General features: G+C 31.2%; 2 protein-coding genes across 3 annotated transcripts in view; one reads left to right on the top strand and one right to left on the bottom strand.

The window, feature by feature from the left end:
- The window catches only part of LOC134683163 (histone-lysine N-methyltransferase SETDB1-like), a 75,621-nt gene extending 73,437 nt beyond the window's left edge, over nt 1-2,184 (bottom strand). For both annotated transcript variants that reach the window (XM_063542273.1, XM_063542272.1), the window contains exon 1: nt 2,076-2,184. The gene's annotated coding sequence lies outside the window, so the exon portion shown is untranslated. The remainder of the gene's footprint in view (nt 1-2,075) is intronic.
- A 17-nt stretch (nt 2,185-2,201) lies between these two features.
- On the top strand, nt 2,202-22,345 carry LOC134683164 (ATP-dependent RNA helicase DDX55-like). Its single transcript, XM_063542276.1, has 5 exons — nt 2,202-2,631; nt 14,770-15,254; nt 17,780-18,354; nt 19,503-19,764; nt 22,235-22,345. Exons 1-5 carry the CDS (start codon nt 2,244-2,246, stop codon nt 22,286-22,288), a joined length of 1,764 nt encoding a protein of 587 aa, XP_063398346.1. The 5' UTR covers nt 2,202-2,243; the 3' UTR covers nt 22,289-22,345.
- The last annotated feature ends 403 nt before the right edge of the window (nt 22,346-22,748 follow it).

Consider the following 22,748-nt stretch of genomic DNA (forward strand, 5'->3'; position numbering starts at 1 on the left):
TCAGATCAGGAGGTTTTTAATCGACATAAATTTTGTCGTAAATGTAACCATATGATGAAGAAATTGTGTTTTTTCTTCAAATTTCCATCAAATTGCTATATGTTTATAGTAAGTATCCTTATTGCCTTTCTATTTGAATAAAATAAAATATTAAGAAGAATCCGTTTCTTGTTTAGTTTTGTTTTATTTTTGATAAATGATAGTTCACTGCTTGCAAATAAATCATTATATTTATTTATCTTATCTGTATAGATTTTTATTCATGTCTCCATTTCCTTATCATTGGTAAATGTATAGACAAATAAGAAAGAAATAAGCTCTACATGTATATTTGCAACATCATAAATTAATTAAAAAATAACAAACACTAACAGTAGTACTGCATGGCTTTTAATCATTATGAAAGTCATATTTGTAGAAAACTTACAAAGACTTTGTGTAAAATGTTTTGATAATCTGAGCAAGGACTTATATTAGACGTATATACGTCCCTGTTCTGGGTTACACAATAAAATCAACTACCATTTTCAATCCCAAGGTTTATTAGCAATTAAACTAACTTTAAAAATCAAAATGTACATATTGTGTATTCCATACACTAGATAGCTAATCAGATTTAGAATATAAACTTCAATTTAATCCTTGAAAGAAGGTCTAGCTTGCTGTAACAAATTATAAATTTGTATTTTTTTATTTGTCCCAAAACATTTAAATTCATTTAATCAACATCCTTTTATGATTATTTGATTAAAATATTAATCATTTATAGTCTTTTTACAATTTACATTTTTAAAAGCAAAATAACTGAAAACAGGATAAAACAAAGGGAAGTAACAAAAAAGTATTTCAATATTCCCAATACACATCGTTTTGATGACGCAACGGCAGTTAGCCGGAGGCAAACATCGTTGATTACCAGTATGTTTGACACCCAAGCTGTCAAGTGAAGCCATATAATTACACATATTCTTTGATGTTCAGGTAAAATTTAACACAGGTGTCAATTACACCCGTACAGTAGTAAGAAATGATAAAATATGGCGTCTGAAAATTTTCATTCATGAAATATTTCATACACGGGAGTTTTTTCTCCTTAACGGGAGGACGGGAGGAGACCCCTGAAAACGGGAGTTTTGTACTCCCGTCGGGAGGTTCACATGTATGTTTCCGTTTCTTTTTTAACATGTCTGAATTTAAAAAAAAAAAATCATACAGACTTCGTCCCCTTTCCCCATTTGTTCCCAGGTAATTATAAAAAAGAAGTGGTACATGTATGATTGCCAATAAGACAACTATCCACAAGAGACCAAAATAACACAGACATTAACAACTGTAGGTCAAAATACAGCCTTCAACATTGAGCAAAGCCCATACCGCATAGTCAGCTATAAACGGCCCCCATAAGCTAGACAATGTAAAACATTTCAAACGAATGTGTCAGGGGTAATTAAACATGTGTGCTTCATATTAGTTTATGATAGTTTAATTAAAATTTGGGCTCGAATGTGTAGGGTGCAAACATACTTTCTATGCGAACATGTAGGGTGTGAACAGACTTTCTATGCAAACGACACGTATAGGGGCAAACCTGAAAGGTGGTGAATGTGAATGGGCGCGAAAGGAATAGGATTCTTGGAACCGTAACCTCTACTGTGATAGTCGACTTTGGTATCTTTTTACCCCCTTATAGTAATATGATAGGATTTCAAACTCCTGTGGTATTACATAAAAAAATCAGTAGCAATAATTCATATATATCTTTAAATTAGCTTGTGCATTTTTTCTGTTTTAAGTTGGAAGTATTATTTGTTCAAATGTTAGTTTAACCCTTTGTTTGAGAGAAGCTCTACTGTGATAGTCGACTTTGGTATATTTTCATCCCCTTTATAAAAATTTATTCAATATTGATAGGATTTCAAACTCCTGTGGTCCGAGCCTGTGGTATTACATTTCAAAAAAAATCAGTAGCTTTAAATTAGCTTGTGCATTTTTCTGTTTTAAGTCGGTATTGTTATTTGTTCAAATGTTAGTTAAACCCTTTATTAACTTTCAATTATTATGCATACACAACTTACACTAAACTATGAAGCAATCAAATCGGCGTGCATATTTTCTTGTTTTGCATTGTTTGTAAGGGCACTCTTTCCATTGAAGTTAAAAAGAGTCGGGCCTGACTGATTCATTATTATCCTTGAACTTAATTCGCTATGCTCTTTTAGAAGTTGTCAGAGGTACCAGTTAAAATGGCTGGCACGTGGAAAAATTTGTCAATCGGACTTTCGTTACCGATCTGTAACATTTTAAGGGAACTTAATTTCGAAGAGCCAACCCCTGTTCAGTCAGCATGTATTCCATTGTTCATGAAAAACAAAGATGTAGCCGCGGAGGCAGTTACTGGAAGTGGCAAAACATTGGCTTTTCTAATACCAATTCTTGAAATGTTGCACAAGAAAGAACCTCTTTCAAAACATGAAGTTGGAGCAATTATAATTACACCTACCAGGGAATTAGCATGTCAGATATACGAAGTTTTGTCAGAGTTTTTAAAAAAGTTTCCTGGAATAACATCTGCTCTCATAATAGGAGGGAAGGACCAAGACGAAATGATAGAGGCTTTAAAGAAAAATGGAGGCAATTTACATTTTCAATTTGTACTTAAGTTAAGATACATGTAGTTGGCCATCTTTTACTTTTGGGGATTGATGTACATTGTGGTCAGAGTAAGGTCTGAATTTGGGTCAGTTAAGGTCCATGTTGGTATTGTGGTATTGCCACTAGTTCAAGATTACCCTGACGTCCAACGACTGTTTTTCCAGAAAAGCTGGGGCTGTGGGACATCAGAGCTTGTATAATATCAAAATTGGATACTTGCCTGTCCAAAACAGATTTGCTACTTTGTCGCTTCTGGTGCTGACTAACAGCCTTGTAATTTATTATATAAATAGACCACTTTCGAGTTCACCCGTCTCCGGAAAAAACTCGTCAATTATTTGCGTCTTTATGATCATTTACCAGATAGAGGGGGTCGCCTGTATCCCTGTACTATTAATGTTCATCTAGCGTCTTGGTGAACGTCATTGTGCAGGATAAACTAGAAATAATTGTTGTTCTGTAGGAGGGCAAAGTAAAAAAAAATGGTCCAGATTTATTTTTTTTGGTCAAATTTCAACATAGTTTTAGTCCATTTTCTTTTACAGTATCTTGATACATATACATTTAAGTTAATAAATCCAAAAGGATATAAAAAAGTATAAAGAAACAAAAAAGTTCTGTAACTTTATTGACATAAACCAATTGAAAAAAATTAAATCAAATATACCTTTTGGGAATATGATTTCAAACAAATTCTATCAAATATTAATATTTTTTTCACCCCATTTGATTGCAGAAATCCAAACATTACTTTTAATGCAAAAATTAATAATCTCATCTTTGATTATATTTTTTTTTAATCACTTCATTGAGTTTGGAAACGTTCATCGCTTTGGTAAGCCTGGTCTTAATGGTGCTCGCCCGATCGTCGCTCGATTCATTTATCACAGCGACCTCCAATTTGTGCTTAATAACGCCAACAAGCTGAGAGGTGCCCCATTTGGCATAAGTGAACAGTTCCCTGCAGAAATTGTTAAACGTAGGAAAAAACTATTCCCGATAATGAAAGAAGCTAAGCAACAACAAAGGGATGTAGTTCTCGTCCGGGACCGCCTGTATATTGATGGACAACTTTACAATATACAGGAAGATGATGACTTTGAAAGACATATGGAAAGTGACAGTGCTGTAAACCAAGCCCTTCCATCACCATTGAGGTCACCGCCGAACAACAGAATAACGCCAGATAAAAGACCAACTAAAAGACGTCGTCAAAATGGTACAACGCCGAGTTAGGGATGTCAGGGAGAACCCACAAGCACAAGTCTTATTGTAGATAATTCAAACTGTTTCCATCATAATGACATTAATAAACCTGTTTTGAATGTTAACAAAACAAAATTAAAAAGTAAAATTGATGAGGTTGATCAAACCGAAAATATTGACAATCAAAATGTTATTGATAAAAATGTAAATATGACTACAGACAGTTTCTATGATACAAATGCTTCTTTTGATACAGAAAATTTAGATATGTCAAATAGTGGTTTAAAAAGTACATCTCCTGATATGCTCAATATTTTATCACTTAATTGTTGTGGAATTATTAAAAAACTACAATATCCTGAATTTGAAACTTTGTTAAGAAGTCATGACATTATATGCTTAGTTGAAACCAAACTTGATGATAGAGATGAAATAAAACTACCAGGTTATATATTTAAATTTAAAAATAGAAAAAAAATTGCAAAAGTGAAATCTGGTGGAATACTACTTGGTTACAAACAGAAATATGAACACTTCATTGAGGTAATTGATACATGTAGCAAGTTTGTTTTTTGGTTCAAGATAAGTTCTAAAATTATGAACACTGATACCGATACAGTTTTTGGAATTGTGTATATTCCACCAGAGTACACGTCTTATGCATCTTGGGATGCTTTTAGTCAGATTGAAAATGAGTTTCTGGACTTGTCATCACGATATAAATTTGTCAGTTTGGTTGGAGATTTTAATGGTCGAACAGCATCAGAGAAAGATTTTCTTACTTTAGACTCACATGATCCTTCAAATAATTTCTCTGATTTAATAGAAAATAGTGTGTCCATTTTGGACTTTTTAGATATTCCGAGGGAAAGAAAAAATAGAGATATTGGAAAAAATAGGTATGGTTCTTTATTATTGGACTTTTGCAAAGGGAATAACTGTTTTATACTTAATGGGAGGATAAATGGTGACAAGGAAGGAAAGTTGACTTGCAGGAATGCAAGTGTTGTAGATTATTGCATTAGTAATGTGAATTTTATAAATAGATTTTGTACTTTGGAAGTAGTAGATTTTTCAAAATTATTTTCTGATGTACATTGTCCATTGTCTATTAGTGTGTATGCAACAAATGTAGAAGGATGTGAGGTACCTGATTATATAGAAGAAAGTGTAGAAAGGATAAGAAAGTGGGACAGTGATAAATTGATAGAATTTCAGCAAAATATAAACCAAGGTAAAATAAAAGATCTTTTGTATAACCTGAAAAACCAAGGGTTGATGTAAATGTAAATATACATGTTGAGAAACTATGTGAAATTTTTATAGAAAGTGCAAAAGCTACATTTGGCATTTCTCATAGTAAAAACGGGAAAACACGTCAGAAATCGTCTATGAGTAAACCCTGGTTTAACCGAGAATGTAAATTTGCGAGACAAAATTATCGTAAATTTAGACGAAAATTTAAAAAAAATCGAACTACAGTAAATAGATCCAATTTGGCTGGATCGGAAAACATATACAAGAAAACTCTCGACAAAAATCATAGATTATACCGACAAAATCTTTCAAAAAAATTGAAAGAATTGAGAACAAAAAATTCTAGAGACTATTGGAAAGTACTTAACCAGGGAAAGCGTAAAAAACAACCGGATATCCCAATAGAGAAATTATTTGATTTCTTTAAGGATCTAAATGCTTCTCCAACGGATGATAATGGAGCTGATTTACCACCTCTCGACGAAGAGCAGGTTAATCAACTTAATTATGACTTGAATTTGTATATAGAAAAAGGAGAAATTTTGAAATGTATTAAAAATTTGAAAAACGATAAATCTTGTGGTGAAGATGCTGTTATAAATGAATACATAAAAGCAACTTCAAACCAGCTTATCGATATTTATGAAACATTATTTAATTTGATATTTGATACCGGATTTGTACCAGAGAGTTGGTTAGTTGGTAATATCATACCAATATTCAAGAATAAAGGAGACCGAAATAATCCTAAAAATTTTCGGCCAATTACCATTGTCAGTTGTTTGGGTAAACTGTTTACGGCTATTCTAACCGCGCGTTTGAACAAATATTCTGACGATTTCCTAATTTTACATGAAACACAATGTGGCTTTAGGCAAGGCTATAGCACTATGGATAATTTATTTATATTACATTCTTTGTTTGAACTTTTGAAGAAAAGAAAGAAAAAACTTTATTGTGCATTTATAGATTTTGAAAAGGCTTTTGACAAAATTTGGAGGGATGGACTTTGGCATAAACTACTATTAAACAACGTAAATGGGAAAATGTTAAATGTGATTCAAAGTATGTACAAAGATATTAAATCAAATATTATTTTTAATAACAGCAAGTCTGATTATTTTCCATGTAATAATGGGGTAAGGCAAGGGGAAAATATGTCCCCTTTTTTGTTTGCAGTTTTTTTAAATGACTTGGAAATTTTTTTACAAACAAAAGACTGTAAGGGCCTTTTGACAGTTACAGAAGAATTAGAACATGAACTTGATGTATTTCTCAATATCATTTTATTATTATATGCTGATGATACTGTGTTAATGTCTGAAACACCAGAAGATCTTCAAATACAGTTAGATTTTTTTTAATGAATACTGTAACTACTGGAAATTAAAAGTAAATGTATCCAAAACCAAAATATTATGTTTTTCATATGGAAGATTACCGGACAATTTACACTTTGTTTTAGATGATCAAGAAATAGAAATCGTTCAAGAGTTTAGCTATTTGGGTATATTGTTGACAAAAACGGGAAATTATAAAAAGGCGATTAAATCACAAGTTGAAAAAGGGACAAAAGCGATGTATGAGATACTAAAAAGGGGAAAATTTCATAGCCTATCAGTTTCTTGTCAGTTAGATCTTTTTGATAGAGTTGTAAAACCTGTTCTTTTATATGGATCAGAAATATGGGGATTTAGCAACTGTGATATTGTCGAAAAGGTTCATCTAAAATTTTGTAAGTTGCTCCTAAATCTGAAATCTTCCACTCCAAACTGTATGATATACGGTGAGCTAGGACGTTTTCCACTCTCTATTGATGTAAAATTAAGGATGATATCCTACTGGTCTAGATTAATTATGGGAAAACAGTCAAAGTATTCATGTATTATTTATAAGCTACTGTACCACTTGTATTGTACTAAACACATAGATTTTAAATGGTTAATATGTGTTAAAAATATATTCGATGAATGTGGATTTTCTTATATCTGGAACACACAGCTCTTTTTAAATGATGTATGGTTGAAATATAATATTAAAGTAAGATTGTGTGATCAGTTCAAACAAACATGGAACGATACTATTCAAAACTGTTCCAAGGCCTTGAATTATCGTATTTATAAGAATTTATTGTGTTTTGAAGAATATTTTAATATTTTAGACGAAAAAGATTTTTTGACATTATGTAAATTTAGAATATGCAACCATAAACTTCCAGTCGAACTTGGAAGATGGTACAATATAGAAAGGGAAAATAGAAAGTGTAATTTATGTAAGCTAGATATTGGAGATGAATTTCATTACATTATTAATTGTTCACATTTTAGAGAAGAGAGAAATAAATTTATCAATCGAAATTTTAGTGTAAGGCCAAACATTATTGTATTTACTGAAATTATGTCGTCTACAAATAGGACAGATCTCATTAATTTATGTAAGTTTATACGAATTATAAACAAGCGAGTGTGTCCTCCTGAATAAGTTCTTTTTGTCTTTGCTGTTGTTGTATATATTGTATATTTATGTTTATGTAGTTAATATATTGTATTATACATGCATGTCTTCTCTGTACCTATGTATTTGGTGATGAGAATAAAGATATATGCCAATGTTTTTGGCTATTTTTTGTATCAATTCATTTAAAGTTAATTAAAAAAGTTTTAATTAAAAAATAATTCATCAATTAGTTGATAAATAACCTTCTCCTTATCAAAATTAACCTTTTTTTAAATTCAATGACAAAAAAAAATGATAGGTAAATCTTTTAAATGCTGTCAAATTCATGGTCACCAATTTGACTCAAATTCTCATATTTGATTAATAACAATGTAAAACATTTATCCAATCTATCAAACGTTCAAAATAAACAGTTTACAGAGCATGGGGTAGATGATATTTAGGTTCATTTCGTGTGTATTTAAATCCAGATGCCATCTAATTAACTATCGATTTGACCTCAGATGACCATATAAGCGATGTAAACACAAATAAAGATATGAATAGGTTAAACCAGCACGTGCAATTGGATTTTTATTTGTCTGTTTGATTTGAATTTATAGATTTAAAATATAAGTTTCTCATTGTTTTCAACCGTATAAGAATGATTTATGTGGATCGAATTAGTAATCAAATGATTTACCGTAGTTTCACTTTCATTGTTGACATTTTTTTCTTTAAATAACCAGTTCACGTACAATGCATGCGTTGTCAGTCTCTAGCTAGGGGGTTAAATTGAAGTTCACATGAATACCGGTTAGAATGATGATGACGTATTTACTTGCAAGTGAATCAGTCAAAAATTATGTATAATTGCTTATTTCAACAAAATTAAAGCAAATTGATTGCTAAAAGCAAATTATTATTTCATTATTCCGATTTAGTTAATGATTAATCTAAAAAAAAATCATACTTTATTTTTTTATATATATATCGTAGCTAGTGCTCCTTTAAGAAAAAAGATGTATCTAACAGAAAATACATCCAATTTCCCCTGTTTTTGTTGCACTCCTGACATATTATACACCAAACTAAAATACAGAAACTAGAACAAAATGCTCATGATTTTTTAAATTTTTTAATCATTTATGGTTTATAAGGACCTAAATCTGTCATTTGAATGTAATTTCTGTTTTACCTTATGCATCTTATGCACTTCAGACCATATTTAAATTGGATTTTCTGACACATTCTTATACAATTGAGGGTAAGTTACCAAACTATGAACTAAATTCCATTAAATATCCATCAGAATTGTTGTTTGACAGCTTAAAAAGAGATCTGCAATCTTCAAAATTTTTCTGAACTCTTATTGTTTTTTAAATTATTACCTATATAAGGTACTTTATTTTACCCTATCTTGTTGCACTCCTGGCATTCAATATATATCATAACAAAATAGTTTATCCATTATCAAAACATACCATGATTTCTAGATTAAGTGTTTATATACATTTGTGCCTTTCAGATTTGACATTTTATTTTCATTTAAACAATATTTTTATTAGCTATATCATACATATCACTTATTGTATAAATAAATTCACATCTCATCACATTTCGCTACTATTTTTTTTAAATAACAGTGATTGCAATGTCAAAATGGGCTGAGTGTTGTGGCTTGATGTGTAGATTAATCCTGCTAAATATCTTTGTTAAATTTCGAGCATTAGACAAATTACATTAAAAAAAAAATGCCAAAATTGTCAGGAGTGCAACACTTTTTCTTGACATTTGAAAAAAAAATGTTTTATTTGAAAGACACAGCAACTTGTAATATGATGACATGTGCCATAGATTCTTATGTATATTAGAACTAGTATGTCTTAGGGATGATTTCAGCTCAGAATGAAGCTTATCTATTGAACCTTTTTGATACGAATGTGTTTTGAAAAAGAGTCGTGCCATGTCAGGAGTGCAACACAAAAAAAATAATGTTACTGAGGAAAAGATGAATTTTGCTTAAATGGCTCACACCTAAATATAAACAAATAGCAATCCTGTATAAGGCAGATTTTACAGTATTGTGTTCTGTCTCCTACTTTCATGTTGCTAACGTGACGGAGACAAAAATAAGTAACGTTAGCGACATTTGGACATGTAACATGAGCAACAACATCTTTAAAAGTTCAAATGTATGCACACAGTGATGTTTAATATATGCCTGGAGTAATAAAATTGTACAGTCTGGTTTAGAATTTCTTAATATACAGAATGTCATTTGCAGGTGTACTTTATATCAAATGAATACACATGAAACCAATTCGTAATAGTAACATTAGCAACATCTACTATCATGACATTACGTTTTGTTGCGAACGTCTTTTTGATGGACGGAATACATTTAAGGTCCTCTTGTAACGATATTACATACAACTAACCTTCTTTGCTACCCCATCATGTGAAGGAACTGACTCCGAATCTAATCCTGCAAAGGGCGATATCGTAACTCCTATACAGGAGAGTTACAGATCTAAATATATGTTGCTCACGTGACACTGATTTGGACGGAAACCTCAAGTAGTAACGTTCGCAAAAAATAAAACAGCCAATGATATTGATTCCTCAAGTCCTTTGACCCCCTTACGTCATCCAAATTTAATATGATTGCTATTTTCAATTATTTATAAAACCCGGGATAAAAATAACTACAATTGCCTGTCTGAGAACCAACAAGAAAATTGCGATCGTGACATACCACAATGGACGGAAAAGACGTGACGTTAGCAACAATATTATTAAATTACCTTTTTTAGCCTTTACCAATAAAAATCTGCCTTAAAGTTATGATTAAAACACAAAAGAAGACTTTTTATTAAAATATAAGTCCATGTGATAAGGCTCAACTTATAAATAATACTTCAAAATTCCACTCCAAATAAGCTGGATGTCAGTAAAGTAGGTCATGATGTCTATTCCATGTCCAATATTTTGAAATTGAAAACCCTCTAATTCTAACAAAAAACACAAGCACAGAGTAATTTTTATTTTTATTTACTCAGAAAGACACATTTTATTCAATAACATAATGCATTACTCCATTACACAGTCTGTTTCACAGTTTCAGCAATTGCTTTTTTGATGGATACAAAAAAACAATAATTCCTTCTTATTGTAAAATCTGCCATAACAAACATGTTCTTTTAGAATTTCAAAGCAGGACTCATAGATTTATTAGTTTTAAGTATATTTGTCCTAATCAAAAATTCTTGAATTTTTATATAATTTAGGAAGCTGATTCTCATAAACTGTGCATTTTTAAGAGAAATAACCATATTTCAGTTTCAAAAATTTTATAATGGTTTCTTGAAATACTAATTAAATTATTATAACTGTAATAACAAACAGTTAATTTTTATGAACTCCTGACATGAATTTACCCCAACAAAAAGTGTTTGCATATATTCAATATTTTTATCGTAGAAAGTTTCTCAAATTTTGAGTTCATCTTGCTTATCCAACCTTAAAATAAATAAAAGATGGGAAAGATAGTTGATGAAACTAAACTTACTAAACTTACTTGAGAATAAAATCAGACAGACTAAGGGACCAAAACACACCATCAAAGTCAACATCGACTATAACTTTGATGAGCAGAAAATTGAGAAAAAAATCTGAAAGAAGATCCACCTCAAGGACACACTAGACATTATATAACCAAAGAAAGCACAAGAAATGTAAAACTTAATTTAAATACAAAGACTTTAACCTGAAATCAAAAAACATAGTTTTAATAAATGGAAGAAAAAATAGAGAGATTGGCAACAGAAGAGAAAAATAAATTTACACAATCCAAAAAAAATTGAAACCCACAGAAAAATATCCAGTTGATAAGTAAAAGTACATGTTAAGATACACCATCTAGAGAAACAGAAAGAGAAGACTTGGTTTAGGAAAAATTCGTCCTGACAAACACAAATCTTGCCCTATAAAACAATTGAATACATCATAGCCACAGCTAAACCAAGGTAGTTAGAAAGAACTAAAGTACTGATGGAAGTGTGCTAGAAGTTGATGGGAGCTGAAGTGGAAACAAAGTTGAGAGATCCTTAATAGATTTGGAAACTTGAAAAGAAACTGGCATTTTCAAAAAGAATAGAGGCTACCTAAAAAACTTAGACTTAGAACTTAAAAGGAACTCTTTGAAAATGTCATTTTCTTTTCAACAGTTTTCAGATATTTAAGGGGTTCCTCATCTTTGATTATACTTCAACATTTTAAAACTCATCAATTTCTTGTACTCAGCTGCCATCAGTTCTCATTAACTCTGACAACCACCTTGGTGAAGCTGTGGATATGATGTGCTCAATTGATTTAGCACAATATTTGGAATGGTCAGGCAGATAATGTCTTTTTTTTTTACTTCTCTTTCTGATTTTTTAGGTATTGTTAGTCCATCTGTACTTTTGCTACATGACTGGACAATTTTCTGTTGGTTTGCAACTTTTTCAGCATGTGTCAAGTTTCTTCTTCTCTTTTGTTACCACTTTCTCTGTTTTGTTTTCCTTCTCTCATATGTGATTTAATTCTGGTCAAAGTCTTTTGAATTAAGTGTTACATTGTTTTGTTTTCTTTATTCTTTCTTTGTTTATATTTGTCTAGATTAACCTTCAGATTAGGATCTTAATTCATTGTTTTTCTCAATTTTCTACTCCTCAAAGTTGAAGTTGTTGTTGACTTTGTATGCACTTAGACTGTCTGATGTTACTCTAAAGCTTAGTTTCACAACCATCTTTCCAATCTTTCATTCATTGAAAGGTTGGGTCTTAAAATTGAACTCAAAATGTGATAAATGGTTTGTTATGGTAAATCCATGTCAGGAGTGCAACACAATTAATAGTTTGTTATATCAATTAAAATAATTTAATAAGTGTTACATGAAACCATTCTAAAACTTGTAAAATGAAATATGGTTATTTCCTAATCAAATGACAAAGTTTAAGACAATTACCTTCCATAATTTGAAAATTATATGAATATTAAGCATAAAAATATGTTTGTCTGTGACAAAAAACAATTCTTGGATCTAAGTCCTGCTTTGAAACCTACCTTTAAGAATTTATTAAACCTCAAACATGTAACCTAAATAATTAGAAAACATGTTTAGATGCATATAAGTCACTAGTAGGTGAAATTATCTTAAAATGTAAGTCCAAGAAAATGGTATTTTAAAAGTGTTGCACTCCTGACATCAAAGAAATGGTTCTAAAAGAAAAGTTCCTTGTCTATCAGACTTCTCTTTGGGTGCAATCTTGTATCTAGTATAGTATCTTTTGAAAAATAAAGCAGAACCATATATTTGCTTTTGCATTTTTTAAGTGCGAGTCTTTAAACTTCAAAGTTGCACTCCTGACACTCATAGGGAGGCCTTATTTACTTGACTCTGACACATTTTTTATATCAATAATCAGGTAAATAAACTATTTATTCTAGAAAGGACATATTTGTTTCACAGAATTGACCTTTGTTTATGTTTAGGTGTGAGTCATTTGTTCAAAATTCATTCTATTCCTCAGTAATACTAATTTTCGTGTTGCACTCCTGACATGGCACAACTTTTTTTCAAAACACATCTGTATCAATATGGTTCAATGGAAAAGCTTCATTTTGAGCTAAATTCATTGCTAAGATATAACAGTTTTCAAAGAAATAAGAATTTATGGCATATCACTCCATAAAACAATTTGCTGTGTCTGGAAAAAAAAGTATTTTTTCAAAATGTCACAAAAAAGTGTTGCACTCCTGACAATTTTGGCGTCTTTTTTTAACATAACTTTTTTAATACTTGAGATTTTCCTAAGAAATTTTGCAGGAATATTCTACACATCAGGCCACATCATTTGAAATCAAATAATACAATCAAATTATCAGCATGGCTGATAAATATTGCAATATATGCAAGGAACCATTTTTTTGGAAATTTGCCCAGGACAATTCCCTAACGACAGCAGTGCCGATTGTCAATTTTCAGAATTCAATCTGACGACTAATTCGTACAATATAGAGTTATAGTTTTCCAACCACTAGCTCTACATTGGAATGGAAGTGACGAGGCCCCTAAATGCACAAATGACATTCACTAAAACTAGAGTTTTTGACGGAATTGCATCGAACTCGAAAGTTGTCTATTGGATATCAATTTGCTCAGTTTTCATTTATCTCTTCATTCATGTAAATTTTATCTACCTGCCACCCTTTAATTTCTCATATTTTGACAGTTTTCACAGTGACCCATTGATTCAGACATTTTCGCTTTTATTTTCAAATTGACGTCATGATACGAGAGACTTTGCAACCTCGAGACGCAAATCTGCAATTATTTATGCATTTTCCATCTCCTTAATAGGAGATCGGTATTAAGCATTTAGTAGCTAACCACAATTACATTTGGAAGCTCTCGGACAGTTAGATTCCTTGCATTGTAAATGAACGAGGTGTTAGATTACATAAATGTATTCATATTGACATTGGGTCATTTGCATAAATCATCTCACATAAACAGTGGAGTCTTACTTTTTTTCTCCTTGATCCCCTGACAATCTTGCAAAATGAAAGTTTAAATGCTAGAATCTATGGGTTAATCTCATTCTGTAAGAGTCCTGTAATGAAGACTGAGTCGTGTGTATTTTCATAACTTAGTAACCCTCTGGAATGTCTGGGGAAATTTACAACAGAACATTATTTTTTAAGAAAGAGTTCTCCCATTTGTTTTATACACCATATAAATAAGAAGATGCGGTATGATTGCCAATGAGACAACTATCCACAAAAGACCAAAATGACACAAACATTACCAACTATAGGTCACCGTACAGCCTTCAACAATGAGCCAAGTCCATACGGCATAGTCAGCTATAAAAGGCCCTGATAAGACGATGTAAAACAATTCAAACGAGAAAACTAACGGCCTTATTTATGTAAACAAATGAACTAAAAACAAATAGTTAACACATAAACAAATGACAACCACTGAATTACAGGCTCCTGGCTTGGGACAGGCACATACACAAATAATGTGGCGGGGTTAAACATGTTAGCGGGATCCCAACCCTCCCCCTAACCTGGAACAGTGTTAAAACCACTTTTCAATTATCACATAATTAGTGTGTAACACATGATTATTGTGCAACTTATTAATTTAATTCTAACTTTTTTCAGGACACATAATTATAGCAACACCTGGTAGGCTAGAAGCAATGCTAGAGAAGAATATTAACCAATGCAATCTTGCCGGAAGAGTTAAGTCCCTTGAGGTGTTAGTACTTGATGAAGCTGACATGTTACTTGATATGGGATTCGAAACCAGTATTAATACAATATTACGTTATCTTCCAAAGCAGAGAAGAACAGGTTTATTCTCAGCAACTCAAACAGACGAAGTTGAAAAGTTGATAAGGGCAGGTCTTCGAAATCCTGTACGAATTAACGTGAAAGAGAAAAAGTCTGCAGAAGATGTTGTAGATCAACGGACACCATCTTCATTACAAAATCATTACATGATTGTAGACAGTGATGAAAAACTGAATCAACTCGTCAACTTTATTCAGTGTCATCGGAAAGAAAAAGCAATGGTGTTTTTCAGTACCTGTGCTGGTGTTGAATATTTCTCAAAGTGTTTGCAGGCTATCCTGAAAAATCACCAGGTACCTATGGGCCATTTTTAAAAAAAAGAAGCAAAAGTGTGACATGGGGGGTCCAATTTCAAACTTAATATTTTGTATTTCTTTTTGTCTTGCCCTATTACCAATACTTTAAATTTTATAATTCCAAAGTTTCAGGCCGAACGAAACAGACACATTGAATAATCTTAAATTTTAATAGCATACATCTCAAAAATATTTAACAGAAACCTTACTACTTAAAAACAAGTTTGGTAATAAAACAGTCAAGAAAACATTACTCAGACCTTTTCCAAATGAAAGTCAATATAAAAAGGAAAATTTTAAAACCAAAATTTCCATCTTTTCTGCTAAATCATATAATAACAATCAAATTGAATAGCTTAATTTGAAAAAAATAATAGTAACTAGTGCCAATAAAAAGAATCTTAATATATTTCAGTTACAATAGTAAACTTTGAAAGCCCTGAGTTTTTGTGATCATTTACAAAAAACAAAATGTCATTTCATTGTACTGTTTAAATGTAATTGTATGTAGAAAAAGCCTTCTATTTTCAGTATTTTGTCACACTCCTGACATATTTTATAAAGATTGAAAAATGCTTTAAACTTTCACAAAAAATCACTAAACACATTGCTAAATCATTGATTTCAATTTCTGATATCTTTACCCATAGAACAGGACTTTCTTTTTAGGACCATTTAAAAAAAAAACAAAGAGAGGCACCCCAAAATGTCAGGAGTGTGACAACTGTCTTTAAACATCTACCAAAGAATACAAAGGACTTAAATGTTTTATTTTTTTAAGATTTACCAAAAGTTTCTAAATTACTAGCTGTCTTTCAACTATCTGTTCTAAAAATAAAGCTAATTTTCATATTTTTCTTAAATTGTTAAATTCATGTCAGGAGTGTGATGAATTACATCTGAATGGTTAATCCTTGAAACATCTTTAAATATACCATTTTAAATCAAAATGATTGTTCTATTTTGTACAAAATTCATTTCCACACTTTCCTATATGATTTTATAGTTGTACACACTTATTTCCTTTGATAAATTTGCATTACTCAGTGCACAAAAAATAGAAAAATGACTAATTAAAACTTATTGTGTCAAAACAATCATGATAAATAACACATTTAAGAGGTAAATGATAGGAATATAACTTTGTTTTAACATTTTTAACACAAAGAAACTTGTTGAACTTGTCCTTGTGAAATTATGAATTGACAGAAAAAGCCTTAAAAAAAGCGTCACACTCCTGACATATATATATAATGCACTCCCACATCTATGATATAAGTATAACACAGTTGTAATAATTTGTTTTCTTTTCTTTGGAATAGCCACTACTAAAAAATAAAGAAGAAGAACATATTTAAGTCCTATGTATTCTTTGGTAGATGTTTAAAGACAGTTGTCACACACCTGACATTTTTGGGTGCCTCTCTTTGGTGTCCATTAAAACAATAAAATATGTGATTTAGAGCACCAACATACCCTTAACTATAGAGCTTATATACCAATACAAACTTATTTCCCATACTGGCATTATTGGACTTAAAACATGGTTACAAGGAAGCTTTAGTTTTAAAAGTGTCATTTTTTTAAAGACTTTATTTTTTGTACATACCTTCACATTAAAGGTCAGTGTTTACTTATCTTAAAATTTTATTGAACAAAATTACCAAAATATTTAAGACTAATAATGTAGCAACTACCAGAAATATTTCAGTATAGCATAAAAACGATCCACTTTTTTCAATACTACTTTGAAAATTTCTATTTTTTTAAATGTCACGCTAAAAGCGTCACACTCCTGACAAAAAAGACCTGTTTTTAAAACATTTCTCTGCAGTGGTTTGAGATATCTTCATGACACTTTGCAGCAAGCTAGCCCTGACTATCCTGCATTTTATAACACCTGTGTTATAATTCTAAACTTAACTAATATAAAAATATACCACAAAAAGTAAAAAGCTTCATTTTTTTTTAAATGGCCCAAATATAAAGCTGCAATATGCTTTAAGCTTATTATAAAGGTCACACTTGCAAGTTGCCTTATTTTAACACAAGAGATATTTGAATGTTACATAATTATTATATACTATGTACTTGTAACAAAAAATATTTTTATTCATGTCATTCCCGTAGCCTGCAGGGGGAGTTCATATGAACCCCCCTTTGAAAAACAAAGCAGCACTGTTAAAGTCAATGTTCTGTTTGAATTGTGACTGTTACAGTTGAGTTTGCAAGTCAAGATACCGCCCCCTTGAAATTTCCTGGCTAAGGGCCTGTCATGATGATACAAAATAGGCATTGGATACATGTAGTATAGACAGTGCAGATATAGTCATGATAACAATTTTTATTTACTTTGTCAAGAATATGTTGAATATATATATACAAATTTTTTTTAAAGTAAGTTATTAAACAGGACTTTTATGAGTATTACCATGATTACTCCTTACTGATTTTCAGCTATGAAAGGTACCAACATGATAAAACAATTCAAACAAAAAACAATAGCCATATTTTTTTTCCAGGTCTTGAGTATCCATGGTAAACTGAAACAAAAAAGAAACAAGATTATGGACAAATTCAGAAAATTAGAAAGTGGACTATTAATATGTACAGACGTTATGGCACGTGGAATAGATATTCCAGATGTCAACTGGGTTATACAGTATGATCCTCCCAAGTCGGCAGAATCGTTCGTTCACCGATGTGGAAGAACTGCTAGAATCGGAAATATAGGAACTGCTCTCGTCTTCTTATTACCAGCAGAGGAAACTTATGTGAAGTTCATTGAAATAAATCAGAAAGTGTATTTAAGACCTTTGATAAAGAAGGACGATGTAAATAACTATTTACCGAAATTGCAAAATTTGGCATTAAAAGACAGAGCTATATTTGAAAAGGGTGCTCGAGCTTATGTGTCTTTTGTACAGTCATACATTAAACATGAGTGTAGTATGATTTTTCGGGTGAAATTATTGGACTTTGGGAAATTAGCGACAGGTTTTGGACTTTTGAAAATCCCTAAAATGCCTGAATTGAAGGGAAAAGTTCTAGAAAATTTTCAACCTACTGAAGTGGAGTTATCTGAAATTCCTTACAGGTATATATATACACGATATTACATTACATTTTCAGTCTACGCCATACATGTTTTAACAATTGGTCAATAAGCTCAATAATGACAATTTAAAGAGTGTTTTTTGGGGGAGCTGTAAATATTTAACATGTTTAATATGTTTTATTTTTGATGATATTTTTTCTCACATACACATATATATATATATACTTGTACATATTTTATAAGCAAATAAGGTTACAAGATTACAGTTACGGCAACCCATAAATGTTAATTTCTGTGTCATTTTGGTCTCTTGTGGGGAGTTGTTTCAGTGGCAATCTTACTACATCTTTTTTTTTTTAATTAGGTAATTTTAACAGATTCAGAGTTAAACCATGGTCGTAAGGTTACCTATAGTTGTAAAATATTATACTAGGTTGAAAAATTGTTACATATTTTATTGGGTACAGATTGTATTTTATGCAATCAAAACCATATGGTCATGATGGTACTGACTGCATCTAAGTCTTCCAAGGTATATAATTACCTTTGAGATATATATACAAAATATAGTGCATTGATTATAACATCTTTTACATCCTATCCCTGAAAATTTCCTGAAATTATCAATTTTATTCATATGCTCAGATATTCAAGTGACACAATGATGTTATACAGTCATGACAGTGTACTTGTCAAGAAAATACATAACTTTTGAAAAAGACATGAATTCAGCTTTCCAATTGTGAACTTTCCATTTCTAAGTAGCAACATTCCAGCAGCACCTGCATTGGTGGATCGAGGAATGGGGGGGAGGGGGTTTCGGGGATGGACCCCCCCCCCCCCTTTTTTTTGGACGATCAATGCATTTGAATGGGAGCATATAGTTGGAACCCCCCTTTACTCTGGGTTGGGAACCACCCTTTTTAAAATGGCTGGATCAGCCCCTGATCTGTATATCAATGATGTAATGCATTGTTTAAGGCATCTTTATAAATTGGAGATATCTTCCTTTATTCAGAATTCTAGTCGAATCAACTATAACCAATGTTTTAACATGTTTAATAATACTTTATACAATTATATCACCCACTGACAAATGACTGATAAAAAATAAGACTATCTTACATGTCTTAACCCTTTGCTTACAAGCACTTTTAAATTTATTTCACCATTTTTATTTTTATTAGGGACAAAACAAGAGAAAAAATAAGGAAGCAGAATATAGCCAAAGGCATAGAAAGTTCAAAGAAAAAACAAAAGTCACGACCTCCAAGATCAGTTGCATGGTCAGACAAGAAGAATCAGAAAGACAAAAAGAAAGATAGAAAAGATGGAAAAACAAAAAATAAGAAAAGGAAATTAGAAAAGTCTGTAGAAGTTGAAGAGGATAATGATGACGATGATTTGGAACAAGATTTCAAAATGCTAAAAAAGCTCAAGAAGGGAAAGGTAAAATTTATAAGTTTTTTTCTGTTAATTTTCCTAGTATTTACATGTTCATGATGTATGCATTTTAGCATTTCCAGATAACTTCTCCGACAGTTTGAATGCTAGGAAGTTTTCACTTTGCTGGCTATATGTACATATTAAATAGAAGGTGTGCAAGTGGTCAGGGTTTTGATTTTTGTTAAAATTTGCTCTTTTGGGAGATAGTTGAACGTTGTCATATTGGGGTAAAAGTGGTAAAATGTTATATTGTCCCTGGGCTTCTAAAATGTTGTAAATTACAAATTTTTCAAGAAAAAAATATTTCACAAACAGGCTTTGAATATTTTGGCAAAATGCATGCTGCCAAAATGTCTTATGTGAACATGAACATTTTTGTAAATAGCAGTGACTTAAAAACTTTGACATTTCTGGATTATCAAAGAACTTAAATTATTTTCACAGAAATAAAGAAATGTACAATTATTTTTTCCCAAAGCCATTCGACAACGATTTTCAAGTTTTCATACAACATTTTGGAAGCAAACTTTACAAACAACTGACATTTGCAATTTTGTAATATGTCCTATTTCACACATTTTGATTGGTCTAACTGTATGCTTTTTTGTAATACCAAAGATTTCCTCCCGTCCATACCATTAGTGTCAAAAAGTATTTTTAGCCAAAAAAAGTCATATACGATATTTTAGAAGCCCAGCCACGATATTTAAAAAAAAAAATAGCACTTTGCATCTGACAGGACATCAATTGTGTCTACCAGACACAATAATTTATCAAAGAAAGTCATTGAATACAGAGTGGAGTAGGGGCATCACTTTGTCTATAGATATAGGAAGATGTGGTATCCAAAGAACAATTTATAAAATTAAACTATTATTTCAACACAGAGCCTTGGCTCACACTAAAACAGCAATTGTTAACATATCATTGTCTGGTACTACTCTTTTCATGCTATATTTAAGAGATTATACATTAAATGAGAATATAGATATAAGAAGATGTGGTATTTGTGCCAATGAGACAACTCTACATCGAAGTCATAACATGTAAAAGTAAACCATTATAGGTCAAAGTGTGGCCTTCAACACCAAATAACAAGCTATAAAGGGACCGAAAAATTACCTGTGTTAAACCATTCAAGTGAGAATACAAGTGTTGTAACAAGAAACTATTATGAACCACATCAACAAACAACAACCACTGAACATCAGGTTTCTAGCTTGGGACAGGTGCAAACAAATGTATACACATTAGTATTAACAGAACACAAGTAGCAACCAATCTAATTTTTGCCAGTGAATAGGAAAATCCAAAACACAGTTAGTTACATCATGTACATGAAGAATACCTTTTTCATGTTATTAGATGACATTTTTTAGCATAGATTTTGAGTCAATAGCCATTTTTGAAAAATTGCTATTTAGTTCCCTCTTTAGTTGGGTTATTGCGCTGATACTCGTCAATTACATGTAGGTTGATGTTACTGTTCTTGCATGTACATGTTCACTTAATGATATTAAAATTTAAGAAATGGAAACAGAATATGTCTATGTCTTAAGAGCAGAAATGTTGTAGAAAGTGATGAACATTTAAGTTTTTAGTAAAATTACATGTACCAAATTAATTGTTACACTGTCAATTGACCTCATGAATGACAATATAATTTATAGTAATTGTGTGTTTAATTGATACTGACCATTCATGGCAAGTTTTTATGCCCCAATGATGAATTTGAAGTCCAATCAACTTGAAACATAGTCATGATAGTATACATGTTTCCTATTATGATCTTTCTACTTTTGATGCAAAAATGGAGCCTTGATCCCAAGTTCACAGTACACTGAACTAGGCCTCTACAATAACGCTTGACCGATTGTTCTGTACCAGAGGGAAAAAAGGTTGGACAAGTAAAAGCTGTATCAAGCTTGCCCGACGGGACAAGTACATTATTATTCTGCAGAAAATAAATTTAATCCAACTTTGATGACCAAAGTCTTTATAAACAAAAAACAAGAAAACAAATATCAATTTGACATGTTTTTGTATTCTGTTTATTCAAATGCAAAGCCTTTTTCTACAGCATGTTTACTTGCAATCGATAATTTTTAACTGCTTCTTTGTCAGGTAATTTTTAACAGGTATACTATTCTCGGAAACCAGTCTTACTGATCCGAATCAGTGATGCAATTTAATTTTGTTATATATTGTTTAAATTCGTTTTGCTCCTTTAATCAACTAAAAATGTTAAAAGGTTATTTTTAATAGAATTTTTTTTGGACAAGTAACAATTTCATTCGGACAGGTAAATTTTGGTATGTACTTGTCCTACAGGACAAGTTGGAAAAAAAAGTTATTGTAGAGGCCTGTGAACATATAAAATGATAGTGTGAGTAGGACATCTGTCTACTATGGACATATTCTTATTATGACTAATCTTATAGACATAATGAACAGAATTATCTCTATATTTCAGGTTTCTGTGGAGCAGTTTGATAAAGAATTCATGGACTTGTCAGATGGTGAATGAAAGACAGAAAGACAATTTATTTAAATCAACTTTGAAATTAAAATTAAGTTATTTATAGTATTTGATATATATGAATAATGAAAAAATATATCTTATTAGAGTATTGCTAATAAGATCTTTTCACTTTTCTTTTGAGGCCATTTGTTTTTGATTATTGTTGAGTCTTTACACTTTTCTTGTTTTCTCCTCTGCTAAACCGATTTCTTGCAGTAGAAATTTGTTTCGCAAGATGTTGCTAAGATCAATGTTTTATGTTGAATTAGTTTCCCTTTTGACTCCCCCTGTTAGTCTATGAGTTTTATTGAAAAAATTATCTCCTGAAACACTTTTTTTGGCAAGTTTGAAACATTTATGTTGTGAAAGCAAGACATAGGGATCCTAGAGTCTGTTGTTAGAGACATCAACATTTAAGTTCAGTTTGTTTTTTTAGACCAAATAAATTTTTCAACCTTCATGGAAT

This window comes from Mytilus trossulus, chromosome 9 (assembly GCF_036588685.1).
Source record: "Mytilus trossulus isolate FHL-02 chromosome 9, PNRI_Mtr1.1.1.hap1, whole genome shotgun sequence".
Classification (NCBI taxonomy): domain Eukaryota; kingdom Metazoa; phylum Mollusca; class Bivalvia; order Mytilida; family Mytilidae; genus Mytilus; species Mytilus trossulus.

Bases quoted from the DNA above. Each gene is read 5' to 3' on its own strand.
- LOC134683164 (XM_063542276.1), top strand. From the start codon at position 2,244: ATGGCTGGCACGTGGAAAAATTTGTCAATCGGACTTTCGTTACCGATC. The intron at 18,355-19,502 runs GTATATATATAC...TATTTTTATTAG, and splicing joins TTATCTGAAATTCCTTACAG to GGACAAAACAAGAGAAAAAA. The intron at 19,765-22,234 runs GTAAAATTTATA...TCTATATTTCAG, and splicing joins AAAAGCTCAAGAAGGGAAAG to GTTTCTGTGGAGCAGTTTGA.